This window comes from Natator depressus, chromosome 6, assembly GCF_965152275.1.
Source record: "Natator depressus isolate rNatDep1 chromosome 6, rNatDep2.hap1, whole genome shotgun sequence".
NCBI classification, from domain to species: Eukaryota; Metazoa; Chordata; order Testudines; family Cheloniidae; genus Natator; species Natator depressus.
In genome coordinates, this window is record NC_134239.1 from 4,193,993 (window position 1) to 4,208,849 (window position 14,857).

At 44.2% G+C, this 14,857-nt stretch overlaps 1 protein-coding gene across 1 annotated transcript; it reads left to right on the plus strand.

Annotated features, from left to right (window-relative positions):
- The first annotated feature begins 5,344 nt into the window (after positions 1 to 5,344).
- LOC141989846 (olfactory receptor 5W2-like) lies at positions 5,345 to 6,277 on the plus strand. The gene has a single exon (XM_074956768.1). The coding sequence runs from the start codon at positions 5,345 to 5,347 to the stop codon at positions 6,275 to 6,277; it is 933 nt and encodes a 310-aa protein (XP_074812869.1).
- The last annotated feature ends 8,580 nt before the right edge of the window (positions 6,278 to 14,857 follow it).

Consider the following 14,857-nt stretch of genomic DNA (forward strand, 5'->3'; position numbering starts at 1 on the left):
TTTCAACCGGGTGACCATGAATGATATCAATCTCCTGAGGATAACACAGAGAGATAAAGAACATGTGTTGTTTGAATGCCAGCAAACATACACTGCAATGGTTTGTTCTACAATGATTCCCGAGTACGTGCTACTGGCCTGGTGTTGTAAAGTGTCCTACCATGGTGGGTGGAATAAGGCTGCCCTCCCCAGAAACCTTTTGCAAACGCTTTGGAAGTACATCCAGGAGAGCTGCAAATGCCAGGGCAAATTAATCCTTTCACATGCTTGCTTTTAAACCATGGATAGTATTTTGAAAGGTACACTCACCAGAGGTCCCTTCTCCGCCTGCCGGGTCCAGGAGGCAGCCTTGGGTGGGTTTGGGGGGTACTGGCTCCAGGTCCAGGGTGAGAAACAGTTCCTGGCTGTCGGGAAAACCGGTTTCTCCGCTTGCTTGCTGTGAGCTATCTACAACCTCCTCCTCATCATCATCTTCCTCATCCCCAAAACCTGCTTCTGTGTTGCCTCCATCTCCATTGAAGGAGTCAAACAACACGGCTGGGGTAGTGGTGGCTGAACCCCCTAAAATGGCATGCAGCTCATCATAGAAACAGCATGTTTGGGGCTCTGACCCGGAGCGGCCGTTTGCCTCTCTGGTTTTCTGGTAGGCTTGCCTCAGCTCCTTAAGTTTCATGCGGCACTGCTTCGGGTCCCTGTTATGGCCTCTGTCCTTCATGCCCTGGGAGATTTTGACAAATGTTTTGGCATTTCAAAAACTGAAATGGAGTTCTGATAGCATGGATTCCTCTCTCCATACAGGTTTCTGAGTAACAGCCGTGTTAGTCTGTATTCGCAAAAAGAAAAGGAGTACTTGTGGCACCCTAGAGACTAACCAATTTATCTGAGCATAAGCTTTCGTGAGCTACAGCTCACTTCATCGGATGTCCCCCCCCCGGTATTAATACATACTCTGGGCTAATTAATAAGTAAAAAGTAATTTTATTAAATACAAAAAGTAGGATTTAAGTGGTTCCAAGTAATAACACACAGAACAAAGTAAATTACCAAACAAAATAAAATAAAACACTCAAGTCTAAGCGTAATACAGTAAAAAACTAAATGCTGGTAAATCTCACCCTCAGAGATGTTCCAATAAGCCTCTTTTACTGACTCCTAGTCTGGATCGAGCAATCACTTACACCCCTGTAGCTACTGTCCTTTGTTCAGGTTTCTTTCAGGGATCTTCTTGGGGTGCAGAGGCTATCTCTTGTGCCAGCTGAAGACAAAATGGAGGGGTTTCCCCAGGGGCTTATATAGTTTCTCTCTTGGGGTGGAAACCCCTTCCCCTCTCCTATGGAGGATCCAGCTCCAAGATGGAATGTTGGAGTCACATGGGCAAGTCACATGTCCATGCATGACTCGGTTCCTTACAGGCCCATGCCACATTCCCAGGAGAGCTCAGCTGTGGATTGACGTCTCTTAAAGTTCATTGTTAGCTTAAGTGTTTCTTGACTGGGCACTTACAGAGCATAGTCTTTTCTCAAGAAGCTGACCAACTGCTTCACTGAGGCTACTTAAAACAAACAGGTACATAACACATATTCATAACTTTGAATACAAAAATTTTACATGCATGCAAATAGGATGAATATATCCAGTAGAACATAACCTTTGCAGACATATGTTACATGGCATATCTCACATAAAACATATTCCAGTTATGTCATATTTACATTCATAAGCATATTTCTATAAAGCATTATGGGGTGCAACGTCACACTCTGTTTCACAAACTATAAATTATAGGAAATAAATAAAATTAACAAAAGAATCGGAGGGAGCTCGCATGCTCGGAGATATTTTGTAGCAGCATCTGCAGAGATGATGCAGAGATCTGTGTTAACCACCAGTTTGGGGAATATCCTCCTTTTTGCAGCCTGCCCTGACCATGGTGTTTTCAGTGAGGACTGCCGCAGGCACCTCCAGGTCACAGGAGGCAGAGAAGCCAGGAGGAGGTTTATGAGCATGACTCCTAGAGGAAGTACGGGCATAGTGTTTCCTGGGCACAGACCGAGGGTGACAGACTTTGGAGTTTCTGAGTACAGAGATTGCTGGCTGTTGGTTGTTTCCACTTGTGTTCAGGGAAGCAGGACGTCGTGTACATTCTTTGTAACCCCTCGCCCACAGATTATACGAAAGAATATAGCTGATTTGGATCATCATTTTTCCTCCTAATACAATCAACCCTGCAATGCCTCACAGATTGGCACCACTTAGGAGAAGGGAGCACCAACCTGCCCTGGAGCACTGATAATACGAGCCAAGCCTCCACACCCATGGGGGATAATTTCTGCTACCATAGAGAAGGAGAGAAAAGTCATCACTGGACGTGCAATGGATCTCCTTGAGGGGAGGTGATGACCACAGTGTCCTTTTGCATCTGCAACCATGGATCAGTGCATGGGCCCATTCATTGGGGGACCTCCAGCTTTCATGTGAATCAAACACTACTGTCAGTCCGCACCACAACTTTGTGTTACTGGGAAACCTTTTAGGTTGGTGGCTGTGACATACCAGGGTCCAACCCAGATTAATCAGCAGCTGTGGCACACCTACCTGCAACCTTGCAATGCCTTGCTGAAGTGGCTTCCATCTGGGCCACTCACAAACAACCGTCTAGCATGCAAATCACACCCTGAGCATGTGGGTGTAACTGCAGCCTGGCCAGGAATAGTTGGGTTACACTCAGGCTCTCACCACCATTGGTTACACTGCAGGGTGACCCCAACACACTCCCCAGTCTTCAATTTCCCTCCAGATATGTACGTCCTGTGCTATGCAGTCCACTCTTGGACTATACAAGTGACTTTTCCCATTATTTCTTTAATAGCACTAATATGCCTGAAACTTCGTTTCTCAGACACTTCTATTGAAATTCACTGACTTAGATAAAACAAGAAAAGAAAGTTTATTGACTACAAAGTGAGTATGAATTTGGAGGCATAAAGTCAGACATGGCTACAAGAAAAGTAAAGCTACAATGCAACTTGTGCCTAAGTTAACAAATGGTGTGAAATTCAAAGCAAAATTATCCTCACCACATGCTTTCAGCAGTCTTACTGGCCAAACTTCTTAGGTCAGAACCCCTCCCCCAGTCCAATGGCTGCTTCCTTTCTCCTTTCAGATGCAGTGAATCAATGGGCAGAGAGAGAGAGAGAGAGATGGATGGCTTGGGTTGTCTGCCTCTACTTTTTTATAGTCCTATCCCCCGTTTTAGAAACTTTTCTAACCTGGTTACTGGAAGACAAAATGTATATGTAGAAGGATGCTCCCTGCTGCTGTTTCCTCACCTTTGTTGTGCTTCCTTTGTTTCCCTTCCTGTTTGATGACTCTTGTTACTGTTTAGAAACAAAAATAAGCAGCGCACACATTTCTTTGTTTAAGACAGACCAGTTTGCCAGTCTCCATTTGGAACAAGTACTAATAACATGATACAGTGTCATCTTATAATTTCACATACATTATAAAAAAATTAATATTTGTGGTGACAGCATGACTATTTCTAGTTGACTCATAGATTTATTTAACATCTTAAAGCTGAGCTCTGTGTGCAGATAAAATGCATGAAAGAGGGATAGTTCTGTGAACTGCAGAAGTCCATAGCATGCTGTGGCCTCCCCCTGAGCTCCTGTGGTCATCCTGTGGTCTCCATTAAGCAAAATGAGTGAACCTGTCTTTCCTACCTTTGGGAGTAACCTAGCAAGGGAAGGACATAGGATACCATGGTGAGTGGCATGCTATAAATAGCGTGATAATCTGGAGTACTCTTACATGTCTTACAGGTTTTACATTCCACCTACTGGGGCCAGGACAATGAGGTGATTCTGGAACCAGGAATGACTCAGAAGATATCAGCTACACATGCAAATAATTAGTACGTTTCATGTGTATCTAACTTTCTGTTCCTTTGTTTCCAAATTTGTTGCTAAGGCTGGTTGAATATTTTTCTTGAGAAGTGTTTTTGATGGGAAATTGGATTTTCCTTTCAACTCTTTTTTCCAGGAAATTATCTTTTCCTTGGAAATTATAAGATTTCTATCAACATACCAAACTCCCCTCCTCCCTAAACCATGGCTGTGGGACTCTGGTGATGTTCCAGGGCAGTTCAGCAAGATGAGAGACCATCGTGCATCATGGGGGATGTCGTCCAGCCTGGGAGCCTGGCCCATGGAAGAGATTGGTGGTGTGTGGTATCTGAGACACCCCGTGGTATTTCTGATCTGAAATGTTTTTAGCAAAAAGATTTTTCTCTCCACAAAAAACAAAACAAAACAAAAAACTCTGTGTGGATCAGCTCTACGCAGTAACCAGCTTGCACTGAAAACAGCAGGATGAAATATACACCAAACCTCATATTCTGTAACTCTGGTAGAAATTGCATCATTTAATAACACAGTAGGAAAGAGTGGGACAAATTAATCCCCAGGGCACCAATTACACAGAGGGTGGCTTTGGTTCACTGAATGCATTAATTAGGTTTTATGGGTATCTGAACTCAGTTATTCCCAGTTGCTTCAGGAATTATGTCCCACAGATAACAAATCTCAGTATAAACCTTCCTTAGTGCACCAAATGTGAAGTTTCTGTCGATGGGGTAACACCACCTCATCTCTCTCTCTTCTCAGCAGGTAAGTGCTACTTTCCTGAATTACAAGCACACACGCATGCACCGTGGTAATCAGCAGTTATTAAATTCCAGACCTCCGGCACTAAAAGCTTTAGTCCCAACTCAGACTCCTTCAGCTAAAGAATCAACCTCTTTGGTTGGAAAAAATAAGCAATTACATAGTCACCGAAGCCAGGGCTTTCCATTATGTCTCTGGGTTTTCATACAGGCTAAAGTAAATGCCAAAAAAAAATTTAATTATCACAGTAAGCAACTTTACCCCAAACCAACGTGAAGCCCCAGAGCTCCCCTTTCCAAAAGAAGGTGGAAAGTTTGACACTCCTTTTCTCTCACCCCTTGTTTAGCAAAGGAATAATCCCTTCAGACTGATTCTCTCCCAGCAGAGTCACAAGTCACTGATTTCTGATCAGAGTAGTGAACAGGAGTGTTTGTGTGGGGGGCATGATTAACCTGCATGTCATTGTGTTTGCACAGAGTGTGCATTTTATCAAACACCTCGAATGACCAGCTCTGAACACCTGGCTCTGTGGACTAAGCCCTTCCCTGAGTGGGTACTGATGTCTATTGAGAAACTTATCTCCATTTATCTTCACTTACTTCATTACAGAGAACGGACAGGTTTTTCTCACCATCCACCTGTCCACATCTCTGTAGCTGCCTGATCTCTGTTCAGAGGAGATGGGAAATCACTCGGAGGTGACTGAGTTCATTCTCTCAGGACTGACAGATCGTCCGGAGCTACAGGTCCCCCTGTTTGGGGTATTCGTACTGATTTATGGTATCACCCTGCTGGGGAATGGGGGGATGATCTTGTTAATCAGAATTGATCCCCGACTCCACACCCCCATGTACTTTTTCCTCAGGAATTTGTCTTTCTGTGACCTCTTTGTTTCCTTGATAATTTCCCCTAAGATGCTGCTGAATTTCTTAGCCAAGAGGAAAAGCATTTCTTACACGGCCTGTGCTGTGCAAATGTATCTCTCTATCCTTTTGGCAGATGTTGAGTGCCTCTTGCTGGCTGTGATGGCGTATGACCGTTATGTGGCCATCTGTAACCCACTGCTCTATACGGTCACTATGTCCAGGCAGCTTTGTAAACAGCTGGTGGCTGGGGTGTACGCTGTGGGGGTGGTGGATTCAATGATACACACATGTTGTACATTTCAGCTGTCATTCTGCAGCTCCAACATCATCAATCATTTCTTCTGTGACATCCTCCCACTGTTGGCGCTCTCCTGTTCTGACACCAGAATCAATGAGATTGTGATGTTTGCTTTCACAAGCTGCATTACAGGGAGCAGCTTTATGACTGTCCTCCTCTCCTATGTCTATATCATCTTCGCCATCCTGCAGATCCGCTCTGCTGAGGGCCGGCGCAAAGCCTTCTCCACCTGCACTTTCCACTTGACCTCTGTGGTTTTGTTTTTTGGCACCCTCCTCTTCATGTATTTACGTCCCACCTCCAGCTATTCCATGGACATAGACAAAGTGGCCTCTGTGTTTTACACGCTGGTGATCCCCATGTTGAACCCCCTCATCTACAGCCTGAGGAACAAGGAGGTGAATGATGCCCTGAGGAAAGCAATGAATAAACTGCTAACCAATTCTTGAATCTGTTTAACTGTGTACTGGTTTAGTGATGGGGAGTGGAAACAGGTGAATTCAATTCCCATTCCATTACAAAGTAATTTCGCAGAGCCTGTGGGACTATTGTTCTTTATTATATTGTTATTATATTTACTTTTTTTTTATTCGAACAATGTCTCCTGGCCCCAACAGAGATCAGTGGACAAAACATGGGAAGCATTACAGGGCCAGAGAGAGAGAATGATTCTATAACCTGCATCCAATGAAGTGAGCTGTAGCTCACGAAAGCTCATGCTCAAATAAATTGGTTAGTCTCTAAGGTGCCACAAGTTCTCCTTTTCTTTTTGCGAATACAGACTAACACGGCTGTTACTCTGAAATCTATAACCTGGTGGCTAAGGCGACCCACCGAGAGGGTGAGATGCTCAACTTCACGTCTCTGTTCCAATTGTTTTTCAGTTAGTTATCCACAGTAGAACAACTTTGAAAGGAGAGATTGAGAGCAACCAAGACTGGAACAGCTCATTGCTGAGGGGCTGGGATGTTTTTTGGAAATGCAGGAATCCCAAGTGCATAGTATGCTGGGTTCGGTCACAGAGACCCTCATTGGGACTGTCACCCGATGTGCTGAAATTTCCTCTGAGCCCAATTTCCTTGCCAGCCTGGGCCTCCAGAACCCTGTCTTGTTGAGCCAGACACACTAGCCTGGTGCAACATAGACCCAGGGTCTGGGTCACACCCTGAAAATTTCAGATCTAGACTGAAACCAGCTCCCAATGGTACCTAAACCCCAAATAAATCCATTTTACTCTGTCTAAAGCTTATACAGGGTAAAAAGACAAATGTTTTCCCTCTATTCACTGAAGGAGTGATATGTGCAACTGTTTGCCCCCCAGCTAACAATTACTTACACTGAGTTTATAAATAATCAAAAGTGTTTTTATTAAGTATAAAAAGTAGGATTTAAGTGGTTTTAAATAGTAACAGACAGAGCAATGTAAATCACAAAGCAAAATTTTAAAAAAAACACTCAAGGCTAAGCTTAGTATACTCAGAAATCAGTTAGAAACTTCTCACCCAGTTGTTACTTCAGGTAAAATCCTTTTCAGGTCAGATGCCTTTTCTGACCTGGGTCCAGCGTGGCCTCACCCACCCCTGTCCTTACAGTCCTTTTGTTTCCAGGTGCCTGCAGGTATCTCTGTGGGGTAGGGAGGCCGTCTCTTAAGCCAGGTAAAGACACTAATTGTTTGCCTTCCCCACTTTATGTGGAACATCCCTAAGGTGGAAAACATTTGTTTCGAATTCAACCCCACTCTGGAAAAGTACCAGTTTCAAGATGGATTTCAGTATCAGGTGACATGGTCACATGTCACTGTAAGACCCCAATCTCCATTCTTCCCGGTTTGTCCCACACATACAAGGAAGACTTCAGGTAAACAGAGCCATTCACAGTTCATTGATTCTGAAGCACCTTTAATAGCCTCCACTTAATTTGTCTACATTAGTAATACAAGTTGATATCTTATTCTCCTAACTCCATACCTAGAAATAATCCATGTAAACAAACAGGATGAACACACTTAGTCGATTATAACCTTTATAATGATATGTTAAATGGGCCACTTAGCATAAAGCATATTCCAGTGATGTCATCTTCATATGAATATTTTCCTAAAGGATATGGAGTGCAGTGTCACACAGAGCTTTGCCCTGCAGTGGACAGAAGGTGGAATTAAAAATGGATCTCCCACCTCACAGGTGAACACCCTAATTCTTGGGCTAAAAATTACAAAGGCAAGGACGACCACTGCCTCCTACAGTGGCTGTGTTGCCACTTGCACCTAAATCCTCTCCCCGTTGTTTTGGGGCAAAGCTATTTGGAGTATTTGTAATGCATTTGTGAATAGTTTCAGGTCAATCCAAACAGTATTGTTTTTGACAATAAATGATTAGTCCAGAAGAAATTCACCCACTTCTAGACACCTTTGTGTCCCAATGCTGGGAAATTACTTAAAGAGACATTTGAAGAGGTGACCAACAAATAAGGTGGAGTACATTCACCTCAGTTTTGTATCATATTAAAGATACCTCACAGGAGAGACAGAGATCCAGGCCAGCTGATTCTCTGTCCGTCTGTGTTCCATTTCCACAAGGAAAGACATGGCAACAACATTAATTGCATGTGCTGTGCACACCTGTTGTCCTGGGAGTAAAGATGCTTCAGGGATCAAATCTCAAAGTCATCAAAGCCAAATTTAACCTCCTCTGGCCAAGGAAGCAGCTCCAGAGGTATTAAGGAATAGATTTGACTCTAAGTCTGATTTTAGGATTCTTTGCAGGTACTGCTTTCGTCCTCAACTCATTGTAAGTGAAGGGAGGAAAAATAAAGTGGTTCCACCACGTCATGGGCAAACAATCAGTTTCAGAGCATTTCAACAAGTCAGTTTCAGAGCATTTAATTGAAATGACATTCATGGGACGGGAAAGAAGGAATTATCCTGAGAGGAAAATTTTCGACTTTTCTGAACATATTTACCTATCCAAAGAAGGAAAGAGCTTTACCAAGGGAGGGAGAAGAGTGACTATAAAAGGAGAGAAAAGCAGCTTTAATAGGAAGGGGGAAACTCCCCCATCAATTCGGGGAATGTCTATACTAAAGTCATTACATTGACTCAGCTATGCTGTGCAGCAGCGCCGTAGTGTAGATGCTTTCCACATTAATGGAAGGTTTTTCCATCAATTTAGTTAATCCACATCCCCGAGAGACAATAGCTAGGTCAATGGAAAAAATACACTGAGGGTCAGTACAAGCTAACTGCCTCAAACATGGTATGAAAAGTTTCTCAGTCCTGTGCTACAGAGCTCGGTTGATCAGGAGCTCAGGGGCCTGGCAGGAGGTCCTGCGGGGTGGATGTGGCCCGCCAGCCTTAGTTTGCCCACCTCTGATCTAGACCATCCCTGACAGGTGTTTGTCAAACCTGCTCTTAAAAATCTCCAATGATGGAGATTCCACAACCTGCCTGGGCAATTTATTCCAGTGGGTTTAGGAGCTTTTCCTAATGTCCAACCTAAACCTCCCTTGCTGCAATTGAAACCCATTGCTTCTTCTCCTATTCCTAAACTCTGTTTCATGGATGATAAGATGTAGGAAATAAATAAAACTAGCAAAAGAATCAGGAGAGGGCTGGCACGCTTGGGAATATTTTGTTGCAGCATCTGTAGAGAACAATGACATTTTTTGCTTCAGCATCACACTGAAAGGGCCCTCAATTATCAATTATCTGGTCTTATTTAACACTTTATGTTTGATCTTCCACATGTTGTAACTCTAGATACTTTACATCATTAAATAATACAAGCCAGTAAACGAGAGTGTCAAGGTTCCTTCCCCACTCTGAACTCTAGGGTACAGATGTGGGGACCTGCATGAAGACCTCCTAAGCTTACTTTTACCAGCTTAGGTTAAAACTTCCCCAAGGTACAAATTATTTCACCTTTTTGCCCTTGGACTTTTGCTGCCACCACCAAACGTCTAACACCGGTTTCTGGGAAAGAGTTCATTTGGAAACGTCTTTCCCCCCCATATCCTCCCAAATCTCTCCCCTTCCGCTTTCCTGGGGAAGGTTTGATAAAAATCCTCACCAATTTGCATAGGTGACCACAGACCCCAACCCTTGGATCTTAAGAAAAATGAAAAAACACTCAGTTTCTTAAAAGAAGAATTTTAACAGAAGAAAAAGTAAAAAGAATCACCTCTGTAAAATCAGGATGGTAAATACCTTACAGGGTAATTAGATTCAAAACATAGAGAATCCCTCTAGGCAAAACCTTAAGTTACAAAAAGACACACAGACAGGAATATCCATGCCATTCAGCACAGCTTATTTTCTCAGCCATTTAAAGAAATCATAATCTAATGCATATCTAGCTAGGTTACTTACTAAGTTCTAAGACTCCATTCCTGTTCTGTCCCCGGCAAAAGCATCACACAGACAGAGAGATAGGCTTTGTTTTTCCCTCCCCCCAGCTTTTGAAAGTATCTCGTCTCCTCACTGGTCATTTTTTTCAGGTGCCAGCGAGGTAATCCTAGCTTCTTAACCCTTTACAGGTGAAAGGGTTTTTCCTCTGGCCAGGAGGGATTTTAAAGGTGTTTACCCTTCCCTTTATATTTATGACAGAGAGACATGAGAAATGACTGAAAGCAATGGTAGTAAGACTTAAGTCCCAATGCAGAGCAACTGAGGGAAAATAAAAAGGTATAATTAGAGTGGGAAAGGGCCTGATTCAAGAGGAGACTTGACGAAAAGGGGAGAACTGAGTGGTTCAGGGATACTTTGTGCTGGGCCAGATTTTTCATTGCCCATACAACTACCCCACCCCAACACAAGTACGTGGGCCTATTGTCAGAAGAACATACGTCTTTTGTGTTTGATACTTGACCTATCAACAAGCATGAAACCTGAAATACACAACTAAGGGGGTGAAGGTTTTCATCCTACCTTTATTTCCTTTTCACAAGCCCCCTCACCCCATCCCGTCCCACTAGAACTCAAACAAAAGTTCCTCCTTAGCTCAGAAGACAGCCCAATGGACTGCTGAAGTGTTCATTCCTCCCTAAACTATTGATTAAGACAGTGGTTGCAATTTTTGATACAATTTTTGTATCAAAGAGGATGGGCAGCTCAAAAAGACCTGTTGATTAAAGAAGGAAACCCCAAAAAGTCCCTTGAAACAGGCTTTGCCAACACCCCAAATCAAGCAGCTAATGAAGGGAGGTTATATGAGCCAGGTTGTTGGGAATGAAGAAATAAATGTACCATTGACACAACTGGTGTTTGAGACAGAGGAACCAGACCCCTTAAATATAAGGCTTTTGATACATGAGAAGATAACCTGGTACCCAGTGCTTCTTTAAAGGGTGTGTGGCTAGGGGCAATCTGGTGCCTTGGGTGTTGTAGGTCAAGGGTTCTCAAGCTTTTTCTTTCTGAGCGCCCCCCCCCCCCCTGCACACACACACATGATCCCTGGCCCACCTGTGCCGCAACAACTGTTTTTGTGCAAATAAAAGACATGGCTGGCATTAGGGGATAGCAAGGAGGGCAATTGCCCAAGGCTCCACACCATGGGGGACCCTGTGAACCTAAGTTGCTCAGGCTTCAGCTTCAGCCCTGGGTGGGGGGCTTTGGGGTTCTGGGCTTCAGCTCAATGTGGTGAGGTTTCAGCTTTCTGCCCTGTGCCCCAGCCAGTCTAATGCCCACCCTGCTTGGCGGACCCCCTGAAACCTGCTTGCGGCCCCTCAGGGAGCCCTGGACCCCTGGTTGAGAAGCATGGCACTATAGCTGTGATGGCTGTGCTCTGACAGGCTTTTCACAATGAGCAGAATATCTGTGTGTTGATCTGATTGTGTGACACAGGTCCCCTGACAGAGCAGACCACATAAAACACATTCTTCATGCTGCCATTTTCAACTGACATGTTATCTCCAACACATCCCCCCTTTTATTTTATTTTGACCCTCATGGTTTTGTTCCCTCTGCACATTCTAGTTTTCAGGGTCTTTTTTACAAAAGGTTCTTTTTTTCTAAACATGGTTTTGAAATTTGCTGAAGGAAGAAGATGTTAAATATTTCCCAGACGGTCTGATTGTTTCATCTGATGCTCGATCTTTTGGTCTCTGTGGGACAAAATAACACCAGGTGAGATGCCAGTCTGTAGATCGTGGAAGGTAGAATGGTGCTACACTTCTGAGGTCTTGGTGTGTCGACCCCCTTATTTCAGCCCCTCCATCCCCCACCCCATAATTTTGCCCCCATCAGTTTATCCTCTCCTTAGTTAAGTACATAAGAACAGCCACACTGTTGTACCAAGAGTACTGTGCTATATAATTGATTATGTTTTGGCTATATACATTGCAGGTTTTAAAGTAAGAATTAAAGTGTTAAAATAAATGAATAGGATAGTGGATACTAGTATTAGCTATTTTCTTTTTATTCATGCCTTGTAAGTAACTAAGTAACAGAAATGGGCTTCTCTGTGTCTATGTTAATGAGATTAGAGGAATTTTGGAGGCCCAGGCCCCAATATTGAAAAAGATAGTTACCAGATTTAGTAAGGTCTAATTTACGATGCCTTTCTTGTTCAACATAAAACACTGCTATTTGTTACCTTTTAAAGGTCTCTGTAAAGAACTGTTTGTGTGGATGAGGAACGTATGCATCAGGAAAAGATAAGGTGTAGAGGCCATTGTTAGAGCCAGATGGTCAAGGGAGGAGGAGTGAAGAGACTTATCGACACCCAAGAACCATTGGCACCCATCCATGATTGAGGAAGGGCAGATTGATGACCCTGAGGTGGAGACTAGCACCCTTAAACACAAGATAATTGATTAAAATTGAAACCAGGACAGGATGACCCTCCTGGAGGTGTTTTGGAATGAAAGAAGCCATCAAAAGATAACACCAATTAAGAAGTAACCAGTGTATGAACCCTCGGTGGTAGTAGGCCAAGCAATACAGAGGGAGGCTTAACGTTTCTCCCTCTGGCCTGGAGCAGGTTAAATTTAGGCGCTCTGGCACTGGCACGGGCAACAAAGGTGAAAAGATAAAAGGGGTTTTGTACATCCCGAATCAAGCACTGGCAACACAGAATCTTAGAGTGATTAAAAATACCAACCAAAGATCTTAAATACAAAATGTTCAGATGAAAGGAGTCCCTTAAGGACAATTCTCAGGTGGAGCTGAAAAAGCTGCCATGTATACAAGAGATTACCCCTTTTTTACAAATTTTGCAGAAATTTGGCCCTTGCCCATGTACAGAACAAGCAATAGCAGATGTCCACACCATAGCCGATTTGGAAGACAAATTGGCAAAATATTCATTGATTTATAAATGTTCAACCCCAATAAAAAGGTATTCGGCGGCACTCTGGCTAATGTGGGAAGCCTATAATGAGGCGTTCCTCCAGCTGGCAAATTGCCAAAGCAGAAAATACTACACTGCGTGAAAAGCTCAGCGCGAGTGAGCAAGAAGCAGATAAATGGAAAGTATTGACTACAGGGGTCCACGGCCAATTGGACATGCTTAAGGACACTCTATGGGAACTAAAAGCAAGGGAAAAGGGATTACTGGACAGGTAGAGGAAAAAGATAAAATATCAATTGAAAACCAAGTCCTACAGGGCAAGGTGAAGAAATTAACGTTAGAACAAGACAGAGCTCCTGCAAACCATAACAGCTGTGAATCAATTATCAAGCAGCTTAAGCAGAAGCTAGGCTTCACAACCTGTCAGGTTGCAGCAGTCACAGCAGGAGAATGGGATCAAACCTTGCCCAGAGGAAACCAGGACTGGGAGGAGGAAATATGGGACCCCAGGGAAACTTGGGAGGGGGATATATGGGATAATCCTCAGGAATGTAGGCGTGATGAGTGCACTCCCATAGCCCCAGTAGGGGCGATCCAATGCACCACGGTAATGACTCCCGTAGATGGTGGGGGTAGCACGACCGTTACCACAGTTCCAGTATCGGCCACCGATTTAAAGGCGACGGCTGAACATTTGGGGACCCTGAAGCAAGACACCTTTTCTAGATGTACCAATTCATGTTTACTTGCAGCAAGGGAAGGGCTAACTACCTTGGAAGTCCATCGACTCATGGGGGTATGTGCAGCCCCAGAAATTAGAGCCACTCTGGATAGATTGGTTGTTACCGAGGACGTTGGTATCCCGGGTCTAATGGCAACATTTGGGGAACAGATAGGCAAGCGTAACTTTATAGCACAAGTTGTAGACTCCGTCCAGGAGCCTTATGAGGACCGCGAGAATTATTTAACTAGATGGGCTCTGACGCAAGTAATGGCTGGTCTGGTAACAGTTGACAGTGCCACCCCGATACATGGGCTACTGTTCGGCATCCAGTCCTTAAGGGATTGTGCTGCCTCTTTGGCCCCCTGTTACTCTCGTAAACTTGCAGCTTGGCAGAACAACAATCCAGCTATCCTAGGGGAGCTAAGGAGAGTGGTCCAACAAATAACCACTCACTCTGGACCACAACCCACTATAAAGAAAGAAAGGGTCTCTTGTGTGGCAGCAATAGAAACAGCAGTCACATATATGAACGAAAGTGGCACAAAAGGGATTACCGGGCCCCAGGGAGGATATGCTAGAGGTCGTTCCTGAGGACGAGGGAATAGGGGTCAGCAGGGGGATCGGGTATACCCAGAGCTCTGGCAATATCAGGCCGACACCTCTAGACAAAGGACAGGGAGGAAGAGAGAGAGCTAACTGATAATGAGGTTTGCCAACTGGCCTGGCGAACCCTGATGTAGGATGGAGACAACAGGGCACAGTGGGATGGAGCACCCACACCTGACTTGGTTAGAGAAACTACAAGATTACAAAATACCCACAAGGGAATAGGCTGCGTAATCCCCAGTGCATCCCCACCATCAACACCACCACAGCTTCTCCCCAACACATACCCCTGTCCCACAGATGAATAGAGAGGCCTGCTGAACTATGAACTTCCACTAGGGGCACAAGGGTGGAAGTTCACAGGAAAGGTCCATTGGGACCCTGGGGGAAGAGCATGCGTGTATGTTCAGCAG